The 20,474-nt window shown below is 34.1% G+C and overlaps 1 protein-coding gene across 3 annotated transcripts in view; it reads right to left on the bottom strand.

The window, feature by feature from the left end:
* LOC121407227 (WD repeat-containing protein 89-like) overlaps positions 1–20,474 on the bottom strand; it is a 71,603-nt gene that overhangs the window by 29,504 nt on the left and 21,625 nt on the right. For all 3 annotated transcript variants that reach the window (XM_041598194.1, XM_041598196.1, XM_041598195.1), the window contains exons 3-4: positions 19,236–19,336; positions 276–360 (exon numbers count right to left, since the gene is read on the bottom strand). In XM_041598194.1, the coding sequence (XP_041454128.1) occupies positions 276–360; positions 19,236–19,336 (186 nt within the window). The remainder of the gene's footprint in view (positions 1–275; positions 361–19,235; positions 19,337–20,474) is intronic.

Genomic DNA, 20,474 nt, shown 5'->3' with positions numbered 1-20,474 from the left:
AGGAGAAGGAGGAGGAGGAGGAGAGGAAGAAGAAGAAAAAGAAGACAAAGAAGAAGAAGACATAGAAGAAGAAGACAAAGAAGAAGACATAGAAGAAGAAGACAAAGAAGAAGAAGAAGGAGAAGGAGGAGGGGGGGGGGGGGAGAAATGTATAAATCAGTAAAATGAGAAAAAGAAGAAGAAGAATAAGAAGACAACTAAGAAGAAGAAGAAGGAAAATAACCTGGAAAAGATAAAGAGGATGGAGAGGAAAGATGGAAGGAGGGAATGCTTACCTGACGGTACCATCTCTTGATGATGAGAATACTGTGAATGGGTTTCTATGTGCAAAGCTTACACCTGAAACAGGTCCACTGTGACCTGAAATCAAACACAAAAAAAATGGGAAAACTCAGTCACATTCAAAGTAGGTAAAGACAAAGAAAAATCATTTTCATTAAAAAATAATTGATAGGAAAAGTCTACCTTCCTTGCACACATAAAAAGTCTTCAGTTTCACTGTGTGAAATCTGCTTGTTTTGGAACTGAGAAAGATTTGTAAAAGGAAGCATATAAGCTTTCTTCATTTTTACAAATTACTGAGAAAACAATGAATTGTGTCATTTATTGGAAGGTATTTTTTTAAAGAGAAATATTATAGAAGATGGATAGGATTTACATTACCAATTTCCCCCAATAATCTTCCCTTCTTTTTATAAAATGAAGAATATCTGTCACCAGGCAATACATTTACATCACCATCTTCAAAATGGAAGTGAGTAATTATGAGCATGAAATTGGCAATGATATCAACAAGATAATACATATTGAAAGACAGAAAGAGAGAGATAGATCAACTGTTGAATAATTGTTTATACTGGCAAGCAAATGTTAGGGGATTTATTTTCTATCATTACCTAAGCAGTGTATAGTGTTTGTTCTGGTGTCTGGGAGGTAAATTACAATGGCACCAGCCGAGTGCAAATAATGTAGGTCTGTCTCTATCAATTCTCAAAATACATTTCCATGATCACTGCAAATACACAATCGAGAAGCCTTCATTAAATATGTCTGTACATTATCATCTAATGAATGATGATAAAGCTTTCAATCAAAATCAATATTACTTGAACATTGCCCTAATTTTGAAATTGCTTTGAAAATGATAGGGTTGTTAATAATGATATCATTTTTTTTTTGGTCATCAATGCGTAGACATCTTTCCGCCTGACTCAGATGTAATACTGTTGGTAAACTTTATTATTTCCGGCATGCATTTAAACTATGATTGAAAGGTTAACAAAAATGTCAGCAAATCTTGCTTAAGTTAACAATAAAAATTGTGTACTTCATCTACATTAAAACAGGTTTCCTAATAATACCCCAGATAATAACAACTGGAAATATCACTGAAGGTATTTAATACCCCTGCCCTACATGTATGTAATTACCATGGCAACCCATTTTCCAACATACTTTTACAGTGAATCTTGCATGTCCTTACCCAAGAAGATGTTTGTGCCAAATTAAAAGAGCTATAGTAAAAAAACAAGTGGAATGCCTCTGGCCGTCTCACCTGCATCACGCGGTTCAATATAGCAGCAGTGCTGACTTTGAATACTACTCTAATTCGCACAAGATGTTCAGTGATACATGGTTACTCTTATGTCCACTTTTTATGAACTAGACCAATAAACTTACAGAGATATGATGGTTATTCAACAAAAAAACCCAACATGGCCAAAGTTCATTGACCTTACATGACCTTTGACCTTGATCATGTGACCTGAAATTCGAACAGGATGTTCAGTGATACTTGATTACTCTTATGTACAAGTTTCATGAATCAGATCCATAAACTTTCAAAGTTATGATGGTAATTCAACAGATACACCCAATTCGGCCAAAGTTCATTGACCTTTGACCTTGGACATGTGACCTGAAACGCGCACAGGATGTTCAGTGATACTTGATTACTCTAATGTCCAAGTTTAATGAACTAGACCAATAAACTTTCAAAGTTATGATGGTAATTCAACAGATACCCCGATTCGGCCAAAGTTCATTGACCCTAAATGACCTTTGACCTTGGTCATGTGACATGAAACTCTAATAGGATGTTCAGTAATACTTGATTAACCTTATGGCCAAGTTTTATTAACTAGGTCCATATACTTTCTAAGTTATGATGTCATTTCAAAAACTTAACCTCAGGTTAAGATTTGATGTTGACGCCGCCGCCGCCGTCGGAAAAGCGGCGCCTAAGCGGCGCCTAAAGTCTCACTTTGCTTCGCAGGTGAGACAAAAACTGGGGAAGTAGTTTTCCAGGGTTTTAGGGCAATAACATGCTGTTACCATGGCAACAAAATTTGGAACACAATCAGGGGGGGGGGGGTTGCATGTTTATTCAGAGACCATTGCTGGTGTCAAGTGTCAACTTTCATGAACATAGGCTGAAATCTGGAGTATTTTGATCCACAAGGAATTTTCTAGGGATATTGGTCATAATATATGGTTACCATGGCAACAAAATTTCTCACAAAAATTAAAAATGTGTCTTGTACTTAACTTAAGACCCTATTTGTGTGCCAAATTTCATGAGAATTGGTTAAAAAATGATGAACTAGTTCAAACCACAAGGTTTCAGCAAATTATTTGCCAATTAATGTTGTTACCATGGCAACATGATTTCCAACACATGGCAAGCACATGTCATGCACATCTTTACCTTAAGACCAATGCATGAACCAAATTTCATGAGAATTGATTATAACTGATGAAGTAGTTTTAACCAGAAGATTTTTTTTTCCTAATTTTCCCCCAAAAATGATGTTACCATGGGAACATGATTTGTGAGGCATAATAGTGCCGCCAACATCTGTATGCCAAATTTCATGAGAATTTGATGAAAACTGATCGTGTTACCAAGGCATCATGATTCCAGGTATTCTCTGATCGGGAAATTTACCCCAATCAGAAAATACCAGGTATTTTGGTAATGTGAAAGCAAACTACTCGTAATTTCCCCCAAAGAAAATACCCGCTAAATAGTAGGTACTTGGCGAAATTACGAGAACTTTCGCGGGATTTTTCCAAGGTCGCAGGTATTTTGGCAATGTGAAAGAAATTTACGGGAACTTTTAGCCCAGCGTGTCGTTGGGCGCGGAAGCCGCCGGTGGCTGCTGGGCTAGTGATTTTGAATCTCGTGCCTTGCCTGCTTATCAGACCATAAAGCGCATGCTCGTAACTTCAGGAACTTACCCCGAAATGGTATGTTTCGGGGCGGTGTGAACACAGGAATAATTAATGGGTATTTTTTAGCCTAAAAAAGTTCTTGTAATTTAATGGGGATTCTTGTGATCGAGGCAGTTTGAAACCACCTACTCACACAAGGTAAAACACCCTCTGTTCTATCTAACTCCATGGTTCTATGAATAATACAGACCGTACCTATAGAGCTTCCAAACACTCATTATATACATGAATAGTTATGCTTTGACACCTTGTTCGGCCATTCACGTTAAACTACACACATCACCATCAATCCATAAACCATTGCTTATATTAAATGTCAGTTTCGACTTTGAACAGGAAAAACAACATTTGTATCATGTGATGATATGTTGTCATATTTCCAATTTGCTTTTGCTATCATTTTTTGTTTTACTCTAAATTTATATTTAGGATAAATATGCATTATCAATTTATCAACCTGTTTCAATACTGAGTTCAGTTTTCTATTCATGCCATGAAGTAAATGTACATACAAACATCTAATTTTGAAATAAAAATCCTTATTCTATAGAACTAATTTCATGGTTAATGTTGTAAATTTGCCATGATCATGAAAAACAGCTGAAACCATTGTGATGATAGGGATAGTGTGCCCTTGAATATTTCTGAAAAGATCATTAACATGGTTGGAAATGAAGGAAATTAATGTATTCCACTTAACACACTTTTTGTAAAGTTTGAAAACATGAAAATTTCAGACTATGAGTGAAACAATTATAGGGAAATGCCATTACAAATGTTAGAAGTCAGTATGTAGGATGTATCCAACTGTAATAATATTCAAATCAATGTTAATGAAGATTCCAAACATGGTATCATAATTGAAATCAAGTGTGTAAAATACTCATTATTGATGTTACTTTATGGCCTAAAACTCTTTCAATTGTATGAATTGAAAAAAAGAGACATACACTGATACAGGGTACCCCCCTATTCTGTAAATGTAATATCTTTCTGTGATATCCTCTCCTTTTTCTTGTCATTGTAAGTGATTCTTCAAGAGAATATCTGACCTTTTATAAGGTAAAACCATTATTGTTTGTCATTTTTGCTTTCGTTGACACCGTAAGGTTATATCTTGCCGATGAAAAATTTGTCATGGTTGTCAGAAATTTGACCAAAGAGAAAGGACTGATTCCCCCCCCCTCAATTATGAAATCCTGGATCCATCACTGAACATACATGAGAACTGAGAGCTATTATATTTAATTAGCATTGAGGTGTACTTTGAGGGGTAAGTGATAACAAAGATTCAACAGGAAGAAAGCTCTACATGTGCCTTGATAAACCAATCATTTGTAAAAACTTACTTTAAAAAAAAGAAAAAAAAATCCTATGTGGTTTTTACCACTGTGTTTATCACAGCTAATACTGGAGTTACTTTCCTGAAAACAAGTAATCATGCAGACTAAGAGAAATTTAGATTCATCACCAGCAACCACATCCTCTTCAATGTCTGTGGATTCCTTCTTTTTGGCTAGTGTTCTGTTTCCTTCGTAGCTTAGGGTAATGACATCCTACTGCTAGTACTCGGCGTGTGACGGTTCCGATTTCTCCTGCCTCTTTTCGATAGCCTGACTCTTTTCATCCATCCTATAAGTCGTCAACGGAACCGGCTCCAGACCGATTAAAGCTAATGTGTTATTTTGAATGGCATATCATCCATTGGTTTGGTGTTAATTTCTTTGGTATGACTGTATCTCTTCGCTTCTCTGTCTTATCAAATGCATGTCCCTACACTCTCTCTCCCTCTCTCTCTGTTTCCCCCCTCTCTTTCCCATCTGCTTTGAAAATCTCCCATTCCTCTCTCTCTTCCATACTTCTCTTATTTCAAACACTTTTCCTTCATCAAGATTTCTAAGAACGAGATGAATAATGCATCAGTGATCAGTATAAAATAGAATGCGAAAAACGTTATGCCCACATCCAAACAGTTTTGGACAGGGCCTAATTACTTGCTCAAGACATAATATGCTTTATATTCTAGTGATACAGTTTCTTTATCAGTATTACTTACATTATCAGAAAAAGCTATATAAGCTCTTCTAAAGGAAACATGATGTATGGTGGATTTCCTATACCATTATTATGAAGATCATCTTTAAGATTGAATCTTTTTTAAAAATTATAAGATGGACCAGGGCAGCAGTTTTTCTTTTCCAAAATAACACTTATCTCTAATGCATTTATCATTCTTCCTATCTAAAAAACAATAATAATTTGACTGGAAATATTAATCACATTATAAATGATTTCAGTACAGATATATTTTGCTTAGTACTTTCAATGCAAATTGTATTAAATTCAGCCACAAGTCCCAGGTCCCAAAAGGATGCAATATTTTTCCTATAAAATAATATATTACTTCAAGTAATTATTTTTTTTGCAGAAAATCATCAGCTACTGTTGAATAAACATTTTTACCCTTAAAATGTGGAAAAATTGGAGGATAATGAAACTTAGATTAACAAAATTATACCATTGGTTGCAAAGTCTCTAGCAAAAAACCCCTCCAGTTTAATATTTGCAAAAGACTTGAATTAAGTCCAGTTGAAAGTTATGGATATTTTTCTGTTAACAACTTGTGCAAGGTCTCATTTAAATTATTACAACGATGGATGGGAAGTAATAGACCAATGGGAATTAAAGAAAAATCAATAACGATGTGCCACTATCACTGATCTTGATAAAGATCATACAATTTTTGTGTAGATGCCATATGGAGAAAGTGCATTGGCCTTTTTTACTGCACATGTCCATCTAAAATTATCATTGTACAACACAATCTATTTGTCGAGAAGCTTATGATTTCTGAAAACTTGTCAAATTTTACTCTTGCCAAAAATAGTAGATGATACCATACCAATATTATAATTATTTGAAGCCTGTGAAATCATATGATAAATCATACAGTCTAATCTTCTTTCCTTAGGGAGATGAGCTTAGAGGGCACATTCAGGGGGTAAGAACTTGCACCAAATGTGATCACTTAGTGAGAAAACTAGAGGCAATGTAAAACACACTATTGACTCTGACAGCAGATATGAAAATAGAAGCAGTTGAATTAATTATCTGAAGGCACCCACAGGTCTATAGTCAGTAAGATGTTAAAGGAAAGTCAATGGAATTTAAATGTAAAAAATGCAACCAAATAGTTTACAAAATACACATTTTTGCAAAAAAAAATGCAATTCAAAGGTAGGTATATAGGTCCCCATCCCAAAAATTATAAGAAAATGAAGAGTAAATTAAAATAAAACCCAGAAAATTTCCTGTATCTGTACGCCAGTCAACCAGGTCAAAGATGATTGTTTAATAAATATTTTTTTTTCTTTTTTCTACTTTCTCTTCTTACAACTTTTATAGAAATTGAATAGACATGGAATAAAAAAAACATAAAATATCATTACTCTGTCTCCTACTTTGTATTGCTTTTACTGGAATCAAATAAATTCGAATTAGAAGCAATTCAAGCACACAACTATACGAAAATGCACAAAGCCAATGGGAACACTCTAATGCAGTGGGAACAGGGCAGCTAAGGGTGAATGCGGAAACCCATTTTTAGAGTGTGGTGGCAAAGCACACCTTTAGCATGTGATGATGAAATGTCAGTTAGATGTCCCACCTCTGTATTTATTCAGCGGTCAGAGGCTTGTATTGGATTCACAGGAGCAAACAGGCAAGGTTAGGGGTATAGGGAATTAACATCTCTAGATATGAACAAGTGTGACTGAGGAAGCTCATTGTGAATAACACTAAAACGTGACCATGGTCAAAGGAAGGGGGAAAACAAGAGACACAGAGAATGGGCGAAAGAAAGAGATCGGGGGGGGGGGGTGACAAAGAGGGAGGGGGAAAGGGGAAAGAAAGAGTGGAAGAAAAGTAGAAATACAGCACACAGAGTGCATTTTACTTGGAGAACTGGATGCTAAACTGATAAAAGGTACTACAAAGATGCTCCACCATCAAACATAAAACAGAATCAGGGAGACATGAGAAGAGAAATAGAGAGAGAGAATGATAATAGGATAATAGAACATGCTAATTGACGGGTATATTCTCTGAGGATAATATTAGCAATTTCCTTTCACACTGGCAAAAATACCAGGTATGTTGGTTCTCCGAAGTCCGAATTGGTCTGAATGCACCTCATAAGAATTGATCATTATGGCATATCTCTGTGCAAAATGAACTCTCATCTGTATGTAAATTACCTCCAACTATTCCTTTGAATGAGGAGAGGTATTACAGACAAATTTTGCTTCTCCTTTGTTGATTATCCATTCTGGCAAGGAATGAAAATCAAAGTACCTTTTAGTTTTGACTCTGTAGTCTTGCTAACAACCAGTAATACACAAGCAAACATAGCAAATCAGTTTTGTGAGGAGACTGGGGATTGCTTTCAGATCCCCAAAAGAAACCCTTAACATTGTACACTATTTGAATGATTCCTCAAATCATGGTTTATCACGTCATACACGAATTGCCTAGATGAAAGAACAGGGCACCTTGACACAAATCTAAACAATCAATCCTAAACTCGATTTGTACAAGCAAAGCACATAATGATCAATGCAATCCATCATTAATATCAGCACTATGATCAAATGCTATGCTTTAGGACCCATTTTTCTGAAGCAGATTATGTTCCGAGGCTTGATCCAACATACATTATCAATTGATGCTACATAATAAATGCCTGCTCTGAGTGGAAGGGCACGTAGAGGGGGTGAAAACTGGTGTTTGGTTCCACTGCAACATCACCATCACGCGCTTGATATTTGAAGTCTCACGAGATATATTTGTCAACTAAATAGATCAATAATAATCACATAGGAACAAAGAAGCGTTATAGTAAACCTAGGACTATGGAACAAAGTATTATGGGATGTCATCTGCTATTGGCAAGGTGTACAAATGTATAACAAAAAAATACTTTCAACACAAAAACAGTCTAAAAGCCAGGATACATTTTGACAGCATGGTAATAAAAGCAAAATCAATTATTAGTGAAAGATTTCACCTATCACTTCAGGAAATCATGAAATGGATTCATTGCTAGTAAGAAAAAAGTTCATTATGTCTTGAAATGTTTATGAAAAGTGGATGGAGTATTCAACTGTAAAGGGGTTTCTCTTAAATGCACTGACATTCAAACATGACCCCCAAAATGCTGAAACACAATATTTATCCAAAGCCTTTACATTATGCTTTGTATACAAATCAGTCGATTTATGACTATCTGGAATACCTGAAACCTTACTGCATTTCAGAATTTTCATTTGGAAGTAAATGGATGTAAACACAAAATGTTTTTTTCATTCATAGCCTCCTACAGTTTCAAAGATTCATGCACAAATCTGAGAAATAAACTGTAATGATTACTGTTTCAAGGAAATTGGATACAGACTCAATTAAGATGAATGGCTTGAGGCAGTATACAAATAAACAAATACCCACAGCTTTCATGACATTTTTCTCTATAATACATGCAGTATACTTTAACAATCAAATTGCAGATTACATTTAGGGTGGATCCAGTGTGTTGCAAATCTCACTTGATCAACACTTTGATTAGAAAGTTATTAATATGACGGTTAATACTATAAATGACATCCTGCATTAGTGGGTGTACAGTCGGAGGCCAGCATGAAAGTGGTTATTTTCGCTCAATAAATGAGAAAGCTAATGACTGTTTCACAGCGTGCATACAGTACAAAGGCAGTGCATTCGCACAGCACTTAAACTCAGTACAGGTGGTCTACATCTCATATAGTTTGAGATCTAATTTTAGGCAATGTGAACATGGTTTCATAGAGTGTTTTAGGGCAGATGGCATTCTGTCACAATCGATAAGGCCTATTAGTATAGGTTTTTCAATTAGGAGGCAGAATAATGTGTTTGGATAAACAGATTTGTCTTTTTCCAAAGAACTGAAGTCTGAAATGTATTGTTCAATTTCTTAATGATTACCCTTTATAAGGACTGTATTTTAGGACTGTATCTCAGTTTCATATTTTCTTCTAAATGATGGGGTCCTACAATTTAATTAAAAACAAATTGACAAGATTTTATTGTTGAATGATTCACCTGCCTTGAATTTTGCATTATCATATTTATCAATTTATTTGTACCATTTGTAAGGTGTATTATGATATAATCATATTCAAGAATATGTTCACTAGATAAAGTCAAATGTTGTATTATTGATCAAGCTTTGTATAAAAATAAAAAATAAAAAACAGTTTTTATAGCAATCAATGCCACCTAAAATTGTCATGATAGCTGAATAATCTTTCCAATGGGATAGAAATTAATGTATCTGCCCCCCTGAAATTTGATGAACTTTTTAATGTTGTCAGAATTTGTTTTTTGATGGTTCATTAAAAAATCAAATGAAAATGACATTTGACCTCTTATTTTTATAGTTTCAGAAATTTTAGCCCCCTTCCCCTGGGAGATTTCCCAGGTATGCCCGTGGATAAGATACTTCTTCAAGGGAATTTTGTGGAAAATATTGTGTTTAAATGCATAGATAATAAAGTGCAAGTCCCTATTACACTTGTTTTATTGGTTGAAAATCAAGTTGAGTTTGAATTTTCGAGGTTGTGTTCGAACGCAAAGACACTTCACATTTCTCAATAAAACTACTCATGTTAATCTTTAAGTCAAATTCAGCACTATTTCAAGATTAAAATTCATCCCGATGTTAATTTTTTCTAATATTAATGTTCACTAGTTAAATTGATATTTTAAAAAGCCATAACACAAAACAGCTACTCTATTTATAAATCTATTATCATTTCCTTCACCTTACCATCAACTCATACCATATTTTGATGCAGACAAGTAATGGGGTAGAATGAAAATAGATAATTGATTTATTAATGGAAGAACGACGGGGTGACAGAACAATCAATATAATGTCTACCTTATGTACAGTTATAATAAGCAGAGTACTCCAGGGGCTCTTTATTAAATTAAGATGCCTTTGTAAAGGTGAAAAGGTGCTTTTGAAGTAATTGTTATATAATTCTGAATTTTATGGTCCATTTTAGAGCTATTACAGGCTTACAGCTCCTGTATTTTCTTATTCTTAGAGAATTTTACTTCTTTCATAAAAATAAATATATTCTCCTATAACAATGTTCTAAAATATTGTATGAAAAAAATGTCTTCTCTCAATAAAAATTCTCTCATTTCTCCTAAGGGGAAAACATTACTCTTTAGAGCAGTTAAGTACCAATACAATGACTGGCTGCTTTTGAGTGGTAGAAAAATTATCCAACCTCTTTGAAAAATGGTCACATATTTTACTCTCTTTCAACCAATCAAATAATAGGATACGAGGTATAATGATACATTATAGCGATGTTCACAGAGAAAAAAATAATCAGCTATAGACCTTTTAAAGGCAATCAGGTTAATTAAAGAATTCAAACTTCATAATGACCATAATGTATATCAATTTTCTAATCTACTTTTCAGTGGACACCTTCACATTACAACGAACAAGGAATATCGCGGTAAAATTACGGATGAGATATCCTTAGATTATCTAATGGTGGCAGTATACAAGTCTTCATGCAATGAGGTCAACGCATTACGTTATGTGCCCTCTAGGAATAACTAATGGCAATCAACAGCCCTAAAATCTACATTGCCGGCATGCAGTCTTTGGGCCTAATGGCCATTCAAATATCTAATTGCATCTTTACATCTTCAATGCGGCGACACTATGACCCCCATAGGCATGAATACATTAGTCATCTTTACTCACCATCATAACTCTGCTAGCAGCGTAATGGATTTCAAGAGGCTTTACTCACATGTATTTTTACCACAACTCTAATAACATCATTTAAATTACAACAATCCAGATTGAGGACATGGAAGGGGATTTTAACAAACTGACTGTTTCTGCCATTTTGCAATTCCCGGAGAGAGGCTGGGTATCTAAGAGCTTATAAGGTCACGTGTCAACTCTAACCCTCCCCAACCCTTAATTCTAAAAACAAACAAAACACATCCAAATTGCAGCCATTCCCTCTTTAGATTTTGCAACATGATTTTAGTGTTACAAAACAACTAATTACCGTCATTTAAATGCCACAACATCGATTCCTATCAGTCATTTTAATTTCCTTTCCATCAAGTCTAGCATATATTCTAAATGCAATTTCATTTACTGAAATGTCAGTCGATGGATGTTAAAAAGACACATCTAAAAGCCTTCACTGAAGAAGAGAAATCAATTTCCCCATCTATGGTTATTGACAGATGAGGAAGTATGCAGATAAACTAATGGAATATTAAATGAATCCCTCTGCATTTCATACATATTTTGTGCCAATATTTGTCTCAACTTATGCTGATGGAATATATGTAGTAATGAAATAGTCGTTACATCCCTAAGAAAGCAGTTCTAGGATGTTTCAGAAAATGTGTCATCTTCATTGTCTGTTTTAATAAGTTATGCATCTAAAAATTTATTGCCATTTCATTCTGATTTTCTTTTTGTATACTTGTAAACCCCGACTAGTGAGGAGAGCTTCATGACAGAAACTAGTTTTTCTTTTAGTCATCCTCAGGCACTAGTCGGTGGTAATTTTTTCCTCTTGTCCATATTCTTGTTGATTTTTTGCCTGGAAATAAAATGAAATAAATGAAACTAACTAAATACATGAGCAAGAAAAGCATCATACAAAATAAACTAGTACTATCCCACTTTATTATTAAACACTATTTAAACAGTGTTAAGTTAAAAAAAAAATTTTTGTCAACATGTTTATACTTTATAACCAAAAGATACCAAAATACTGATCAGAAGGAAGGAATAATGAAACTAATTATAATGTGTCATATTGTTAACCTCTACAATAGCTCAGTTTTCAGTCACATCATGACACAATACCCAATAAAAAAAACTTGGGGGAAAGATCATTTGCTTTTGCATGCCCCACTTGGTGGAATAGCCTTCCTGAATACATAAAAAATATACCTCTGTCAAAACTTTAAAAAAATCTTCTAAAAACTTTTTTATTTAACTCTTAGCTCTTTATGCGCCTTGAGCACTCTACAGAGAAGATTTGGCGCTCTACAAGTCTCATTATTATTATTTATTATTATTATAAATTTTAATGAACATACATATATTTGACTTGAAACAATAAAGTAATTTTTGACCATAAGTGCACAGATAAATTAAGTTATTAAATTATCTATGGTATGCACTATGTAGAGAAAAGAAACTCAAAATGCCTCTTTGAGAATCTCTTTTGTTTCCTTACATCACATTGACTTTGACACAATACAGATAATTGTCAGACCAAGGCCAGTATTACACAGTTTGACAAACTTTGGTAAGGATCATTATATGCAATCTATATGAAAAAATAATTGCTAAATTTTATTTTGTGTTCTGAACAAAGTTCACAATAGAAAAGTACACATCTTTTTAGGATAATACTATTGTAAGTACAATGAATGTCTTTTGACCTCTGATAAAATGCTAGTCTGACAATTTGAAATTCATAGTTTTACACAATATATACACTGTAGATATATTTTCAAGGTCTCAACTCTCAACTCACATGTCATTTTTAGGATTGAATACATTACTATGTGCAATCAATCACAAAATTAATTGAAAGATCAATTGTATTTCATGTCAATGTCCTGAAAGGTCTAAAAAGGTTCATATCTACTCAAGATAACATTAAAATACAATTTAAGATCAATGCCATTTGACCTCTGATTTAATACTATTCCAACAAGTTGAGATTCATAATTTCATAAAATGATGCCTTGTTCTAATTCTATCTCTGCGCACCTAAAATTTGAGCCTGAAAAAATACAAAAGATATAATTAAAAGGCTGTGGTGAAAAAAAAAATTGAATAAAAAAATCAAACAAAGCTAAAAAGAAAAGAATGAACAAACTATTTTTCAATCTAGCCTTTTCAAAGTAGGATTACATAATTTTAATGAAAACTTACAAGTAAGTTTTTCAAAATTCATAGTATGGTATTCATGAAAAAAGACTCTGACTTAGAGCAGCTTTAATCCTCAATGTTGTAAAATGACAAGGTCATATGAACTTTATGAATGTTCCCCCCTCCTCTCCACCTTCTTATTTGGTCAGGAATCAATTATCCAGGCCTATGAGGTAGAAAAAAATAATACAATCATTTTCTGTGGGGATTTCTTTTCATCTCACACTTTAATTTTGCCAAAAGTTTTCTTCCAATAGATTTAATAATCATAACAAATATTATTTACAAGTAAAGAAAATGACTCTTTCAACCTACAACTGATCACAACAGATGCTAAAAAGCTACAATGCCTTACCAAAAAGCAACAGAAATTCGAACAAAATATCTAACTGGTTATCAAGGGCAAAAGCACTTAGTGTTAGTGATTCAGGAAGACGAGCGGATGCATTAGATGACTATGTACATATATACCAACATGTGTGATTTATTCATTATGAGTCGAAACGGACCATTTATGCAGTATACCCCCATCCAGGGCATACAAGCAGCTAACATATTTTATTCCAGCTGCCACCAAGTGAATTGACTGGCAATAAAGTATCTGAAATAGAATTATTCAGAGGCAGAGAAGGTTTTCTTTTTCAACAGTGAATCTCATACATTAAACATAGAAATATACACACCAAAGGGCTGCTTCCACGTAATGCCTTGCTGCAACTGATCGTACATTTGATTTTTGCGACTGATTGGATATAATGATAAATGTCATCAATTATTAATATCAGCTCAAATATCAATTGCTAAGCTTAGTGTCAATGGGACCAGAATGCATCAGATAATCAGTGGATGAATATACTATTACATGATGGGAGAAGTGGAGGGAGAAGATTCAATCTTCATAATGCAAAAGCACTGCCAAATTTATTTATGTTGGTGTATAAAACCACCTGAATCTTGTTTAATGACAAAATGTACATTTCACTGGACACCTTCATTCATCATTCATGAATATTCAAAGATTACGTTTACTTCGTCCTTGACATTTATCTAATCAACAATTATATAACTTCTCTCTCTCGACATTTACCTAACTTAGCACTCAGCTCATGGTTTACATGAATACACTAAAAAAAAAGAACCATGATAATTAAAAATGAGGCAACATCCCAAGGTGTTAAAATTACACAAAAGACTTTTATTAACACCAAATAAGATAAAACAACCAAACATATATATTAAAATCAATCTAATACTGGTGTATTGAGGGATTGGTGAAGCATGCTACATAAACCGGGTGGTGTATGTTTAATACAATTTTCCAGTATATCTTGACTATGAGCCATTACCTTGTATTGCATTAACTCTCAAAATCATCAAAGGATTTGATTTTTCATCTTGCTTTCACTAATTTCCTCACCATTAGTTTAAAAAAAATCCCCTTCTCATTATGCAAATTTTAAGTTTTTAAGTTTTATCAGGCATGTTTTTTGTTTCTTTATAGCTATTTATCTTTAAATATAGTGGGAGTCTCTTACATGAGTGATATCCAAGCAGTGTTCACTAGTCAATTTTATCTTCTTTGTTCTCAATTTGACCTTTAATTGATGGCTCTTTTGTGACTTTCTGTATTTCCCCCAATCACTGAGAAAATCCCCCCCACATCTCACAAGAAATAAAGGCACTTCATCATTCAACCTCCAACATAAATCCTGTGTTTTAAAATCTTGAAGTGGATGATGATGGTGATGTAATCCTGATATTGTGATTGATTGTGGGGAGAAGCAAGAAATATCTCCCAACCCACGCTCTATTCTTCCCTCTACAGGTCATAAAGCATTTGGCATGGGGTAGTGAATTTGAAGGTATGGCCTGTGGCTGTGTTTGCCGAGATGAAAGCAGAAAAGCGGCGAGAGATGAGAAGCCGAGCGGAAGATTCACGATATATGTAAATGTCTTGAGAGAGAGGGGCAAGTATTCTTGAATTCGACAATCATTGGTTAGCTATAGATATGTGTTGGATCGTGACGTTTGCATACAGGCTCCATGTTTGTTTGGATTGGATGCCGATGAAAGCAGGGTGGCTATAACATCATAGATCTCAATAAATTAAACAACTGTTTTGAGGTTTTCAACTCGGTTTGAATTCTCAGAAACATCACAATGACCTCTGCAACTGTCATGATGAATTAAAAAGGTACAGTCTTAATTTCAAGGAGTTGATGAATAAATCCAGATTAGATTGGCTTTGAATATTGACTAGACAAACATTGGATTGATGATAAAGTCTGCTGGTAAAGTATTAGAAATAAATTTAATGCTTAGCTGATTACTCTTTATAGTAGATCTGGTTTTATTGTAAATTGTAAAGGTAATATTCTAAAATAGAAAAGGATTACATCTCCTTCAATATCTGAAAAGTGATCATGTAACTATTGAACAACTAATTTAAATGCAAACCAATATGCTGTACATGAAAATTGTATTTAATAATACTAAGCAAATTCAAGTAGATTGATGATCATTAAAAATTTCATTTAAAATATTATGACATTCATTTTTTTACAATATCATTCCAATTTAAATAAAAATCCAAGAGAAGATGTAATCAAACGTGTATAAATTTTAAACAACCTGGCTTACTATATTAACTTACAAAAAATATATAAAAATAAACAACAAAGTTTCATAGTTAAGCAATAAATATCAGAAACTGGACATTCTTTAAGTTTTAAGCAATATGTTTAAAATTTAAACAAAATTTGATCAGTTTATACAGCAAACCAGATTGTTCAAAGCAATTTGAAAGCATATACAGGGTACTGTACAGGTGGTTTATGCATTGCTAACTGCTGCGTGAAGCGGTTCTCTAACGGAGACACCATCAGCTGTATTAGGTTGAGAGTGCATGCAGTGAGTGCTAATAAAGACATTAGTGGAATGGATGTTAGAAAGATCTCCATTATAAGGCCATCACACTACACCTACTGCTCATTAGGGATGGTCTTTAGACCCCTTTTCAGTCAAGTAAAGCAAAGCTTACGCTACAGTCAAACAAATGAAACGGATTCCAGTCCAACTGACAGTATTCCATTGGTAATGATGTAATGTTAAGTCGGTGTGACTGACATGACCGTATGCCTTACATGACCGTATGCAGGGGGGGGGAGCCCCCCATCAAAAATTTGAAAAAAATGACATCTTTTAATGAAAATAGAATTTACCCAAAATCTTTTAATTTCAGTATTTCACTTAAAAAAATGCAAAAGCACCAAACTGAAAAGCTTGCTTTAAAATTTCATTTTTTCTATGCATCTTACCCTCCCCCCACAAATAATGAGTGCATCCATGAAGCCTTACGACTAGAATATCTACCCCTTCTCATCCACTTGCTCATCATATCTACAATTGTGTTTAAAATTGTGTAGTTCAGAAGCAAGATTCCAGTTGGATAGTAGCAGATTATGAATTTTCACTTTCTGATTCCCCCATACAATAACATCACCAAGCCAACTTTTAATAACATTTGAGTTGTGTTCAAACCCTCTGAAAAGATAATTTCTTTATTAACCTTGATTTAAAAGACTTTCTCTTCAATAGAATCATTGTTTCCTCTCTGATTTAATTTGTAATTTGATAAATTATTCAAATTTCCTGAATCTTCTACTATCATCACAATGTTATACAGAATATCTTTCCAGAAAATGTATAACATAGATTCAATGTTCTGAGCCATTCATAGTACATGTAGCTAAGATATTCCTTTATCTAATTGAAAGGAAATTGTAGAATCTTCAACTTCTCTGATGCTTGATAGCTTATCCCTTTGCCCTTTACTTCTCCCAATTTCTTTTCAATTTTCTGTTTTACGAGGGAAATTTGAGCCTAAATTGGATTCTCATTCGATCTGTAAGCTACATCGGGAAAATGAACAGGCGAGGTGCCCTGCCTTCCATACGCAACGACTTGAAATTAAGTTTGACGGAACATTTTGGGCAGGCACGGTCATTCCATCTTAAATGGCAGATAGCTGAAATGGAGAAAATATTTGTTTTCAGTGAAGGGCTTTTTGTGCACATAATGAAAGCTTATAATCATACGTCAGCTCTCGACAAGTCGCATACACAACAGCTATACATGGTATTATCCATAGACGACATCATGACAGTTTGTATTCTACAGATATAACTCTTCTTAATCATATAGAGGGCTTATCATGAGGCACCAAAGTCTGGATAAATAATGCTTTGACTTAAAAAAAACCACAATTTAAAAAGCTGTCATGAAAAGGTTTTTTTCTTCAAAATTTTTGCATAAATTATCTAGTTTATAGTATTACCATGAAAAATTAGCATCTCAAAATTCTAAGTTATAAAAAAAGTTGCAAAATTTGCACAAAATAACTGGAGTATTAAGAGGCAAATGTATTTAAGGTAAGGGCATATTTTTTATGAGGCATATTTCTACACTGCATCACAACTGGGATTTTTTTTAAAGGGAGCATAAAATATCTAAGAGAAATGAAAAGGGCATTGAGGGAAATCAAAAGGGTACCCAAGCCCTGTAATCTCAGCCAATCACATGCCAATATTTCAGTAGCTTATAACAGTCAATGTAAAGTGCTATCATAAGCAAGTCTATTTCATCTATAATCTTGAGTAGATATGAAATGAGTTCTCTCGCTCTCTGTTTGTGTGTCTCTGTCTCTCTGTTCAATATTGCCAAACTCATCACCCCTCTGTCTCTTTCCTTTCTCCACTTTCTCTCTTTCCTCTCTGAAGACATTTGAAGTCATCTTTCAGTGAAGAAAAATGAAAAAAATGCTACGTGTGAAAATGAAAAAAAAAAGCTATTGAACACCTTGCAGACATCCATTGCCCTCCCCCCTCTCTCTCATGGTTGCACCCTTTCTCTGTCATGTGACACATTATGCACCCACATACTTCCCGTCCCTATCTCATCAATATTCCAATCATCTTGATTATATTGTATTCTCATGATAAATTGCAATACTCGGCACTTAACGCTTCATCCATCTTCACACCCTAGAGAAATGTAGAAAATGGTAGGAAAAGGGAAAATTACATTTTTCACTACAGCCTTGCATGAACATCTATGTACAGTATAGAAAGGTACCAAATGCATTTGTCCACATAAAAATATGTTGAAATTCGCTTTCTTTATGTCTAGAGAATTCTAATAACACTACAGTCCAATATCTTTTCAGTAATTTGTATATCTTTTGGAATATGTCATAACAATTTTGTTTCCTGTGTAAATACTGCTTTGAAAATTTAGAGCGGAAAATAAATAGCTTTACTTGATTTAAAAGATGGTAATACATTACTTCACTCACTCACTTATTAACTCACTTCATTCATTCATTCTTTATTTATTTATTTACTGATCTGTTTTATCAATCTATTCATTAGATATCATTCACTCAACTATTTACTGATCTATATGATCTAAAATACACATCCCCACTACTGTTAGGTCGATTCTTTCACACCTGAGGCGATGGTTGAGGATGATTGGACTGCTTTGATAATATAGAATGTTGCTTAATCATTCTAATGACCTCAATACAAAATGTTGTGCATATTCAATTTACAGCATAACAGTATCGGGGTCTTTAAAAAAAGAAATGATCTTGAGTACCCTCATATTTTGTTGTTGGTTTAAATATATGACTTCAATTTTGGTCACTATGCAGAAGAATCACTCAATCAGGGGCAAATCACAGACAGAGTTTAAACACAACTCAAAAGCACAAGTCAATAGTGCACCCATTTCATTGATTAAATATCAAGTTGGGTTTGAATTTTGGATTTGCTTTTTATTGTAGCTCTTTCTGTAACATGTTCCACAATTTTCTAAATGTTGATTATTTAGAAGACCATATCACTATCCTAGCTTGTTGTCCTGGCAATAAGTCATGGACCCTTGTATGGTCAGATAAGCTTACCTGTGAGTTGGCCTCGAGATGACATGGAATCTTTACCGACCAGTTTGATGGTATGATCTGAACACACCGTGGCTATCAACGGCTCCCCACATCGTGCAAACCTACAGAAAAAAAGAGAAAATGAGTTCACTGTTAGACCATGCATAGATGGACCAAATGTCAACTCGACCAACTATTTTACGTGGGTTTTTTTCCCCAAATCTGGCAGAAACTTTCCAAGCAGTATGCTGGCTTATCAATAAATATCCTACATAAGCCTTTTTTGCAGTATACCAGATTCATGCTCCCATATTTTTTTTTCAGTTCGAGAAGAGCATCCATTAACTAGAAACTCTCTTCAGGCTACATTAGGAAATGAAAATAAAAATCATACATGTACAATTAAACTTGCAGTTACGATGAGGAGAATTATGAATGTTGTCTATTGAATTTCATGGAAACGGAATCCAAACAAAAAGATAATATTGTTGACATGATAAACAAAGTTGTCTGTTTTCGTCCCATTGAATCAGTGAATAATAATACAAATTGTGAAATGACATCAAACATGTTTGCCATTTCCTTAATCTGGCCTTTACCTGATAGAAATCAATATTGACCTTGGCTTATACTGAGTCAGATTCTCACTCTAGAGGTGCCTTCCTCATCAGCCCGAGCTTGCACAATCCAAGACCACTTGGAGCATTCACATTATATGTTAAACTGGTTTCTAATTTACTAAAGCTGGGTCCCGTATTACAAAGAGTTGCGATTGATCCCATCAATCTCAGCTATATGGAAATCCATCAATGTCATAATTTTTTTCTACTGGAAATTAGCAAAATGTCCTCGGCAAACAAAACGAAGCACACTGAATTTTCAAGAAAACAATGGATGCCTAAATATAAATATACATCATATATGTAGAAAGTATTTTGAACAAACAAGCCTGTTAGATGTTGATGTTGCTGGCTTTCCATATCCAATGGTTGTGGTTGATCGGATCAATCACAACTCTTTGTAAGACTGGGCTTAGGTTTCCACTAAACTAGTTTAGAAAGAAGAGGAGAACAGGGTGCATGAGACAAATATAAATAGGCCTGTGTTCGGGCCTCTGATGCATCACTTCTGCCAGTACATGTGATGTGTGTCAAGTATTAGCTGAATAAATTTTCGAAGCATAAAATTCATGAGCAGTCAAAAAGGCTGAAAATAACCATGAGCAAGTTTTCTTTACAAATGAACAGCAAAGAAATCTTT

Source organism: Lytechinus variegatus, chromosome 2 (assembly GCF_018143015.1).
Source record: "Lytechinus variegatus isolate NC3 chromosome 2, Lvar_3.0, whole genome shotgun sequence".
Lineage (NCBI taxonomy): Eukaryota > Metazoa > Echinodermata > Echinoidea > Temnopleuroida > Toxopneustidae > Lytechinus > Lytechinus variegatus.
This window is presented reverse-complemented; position numbering and strand designations above follow the sequence as displayed.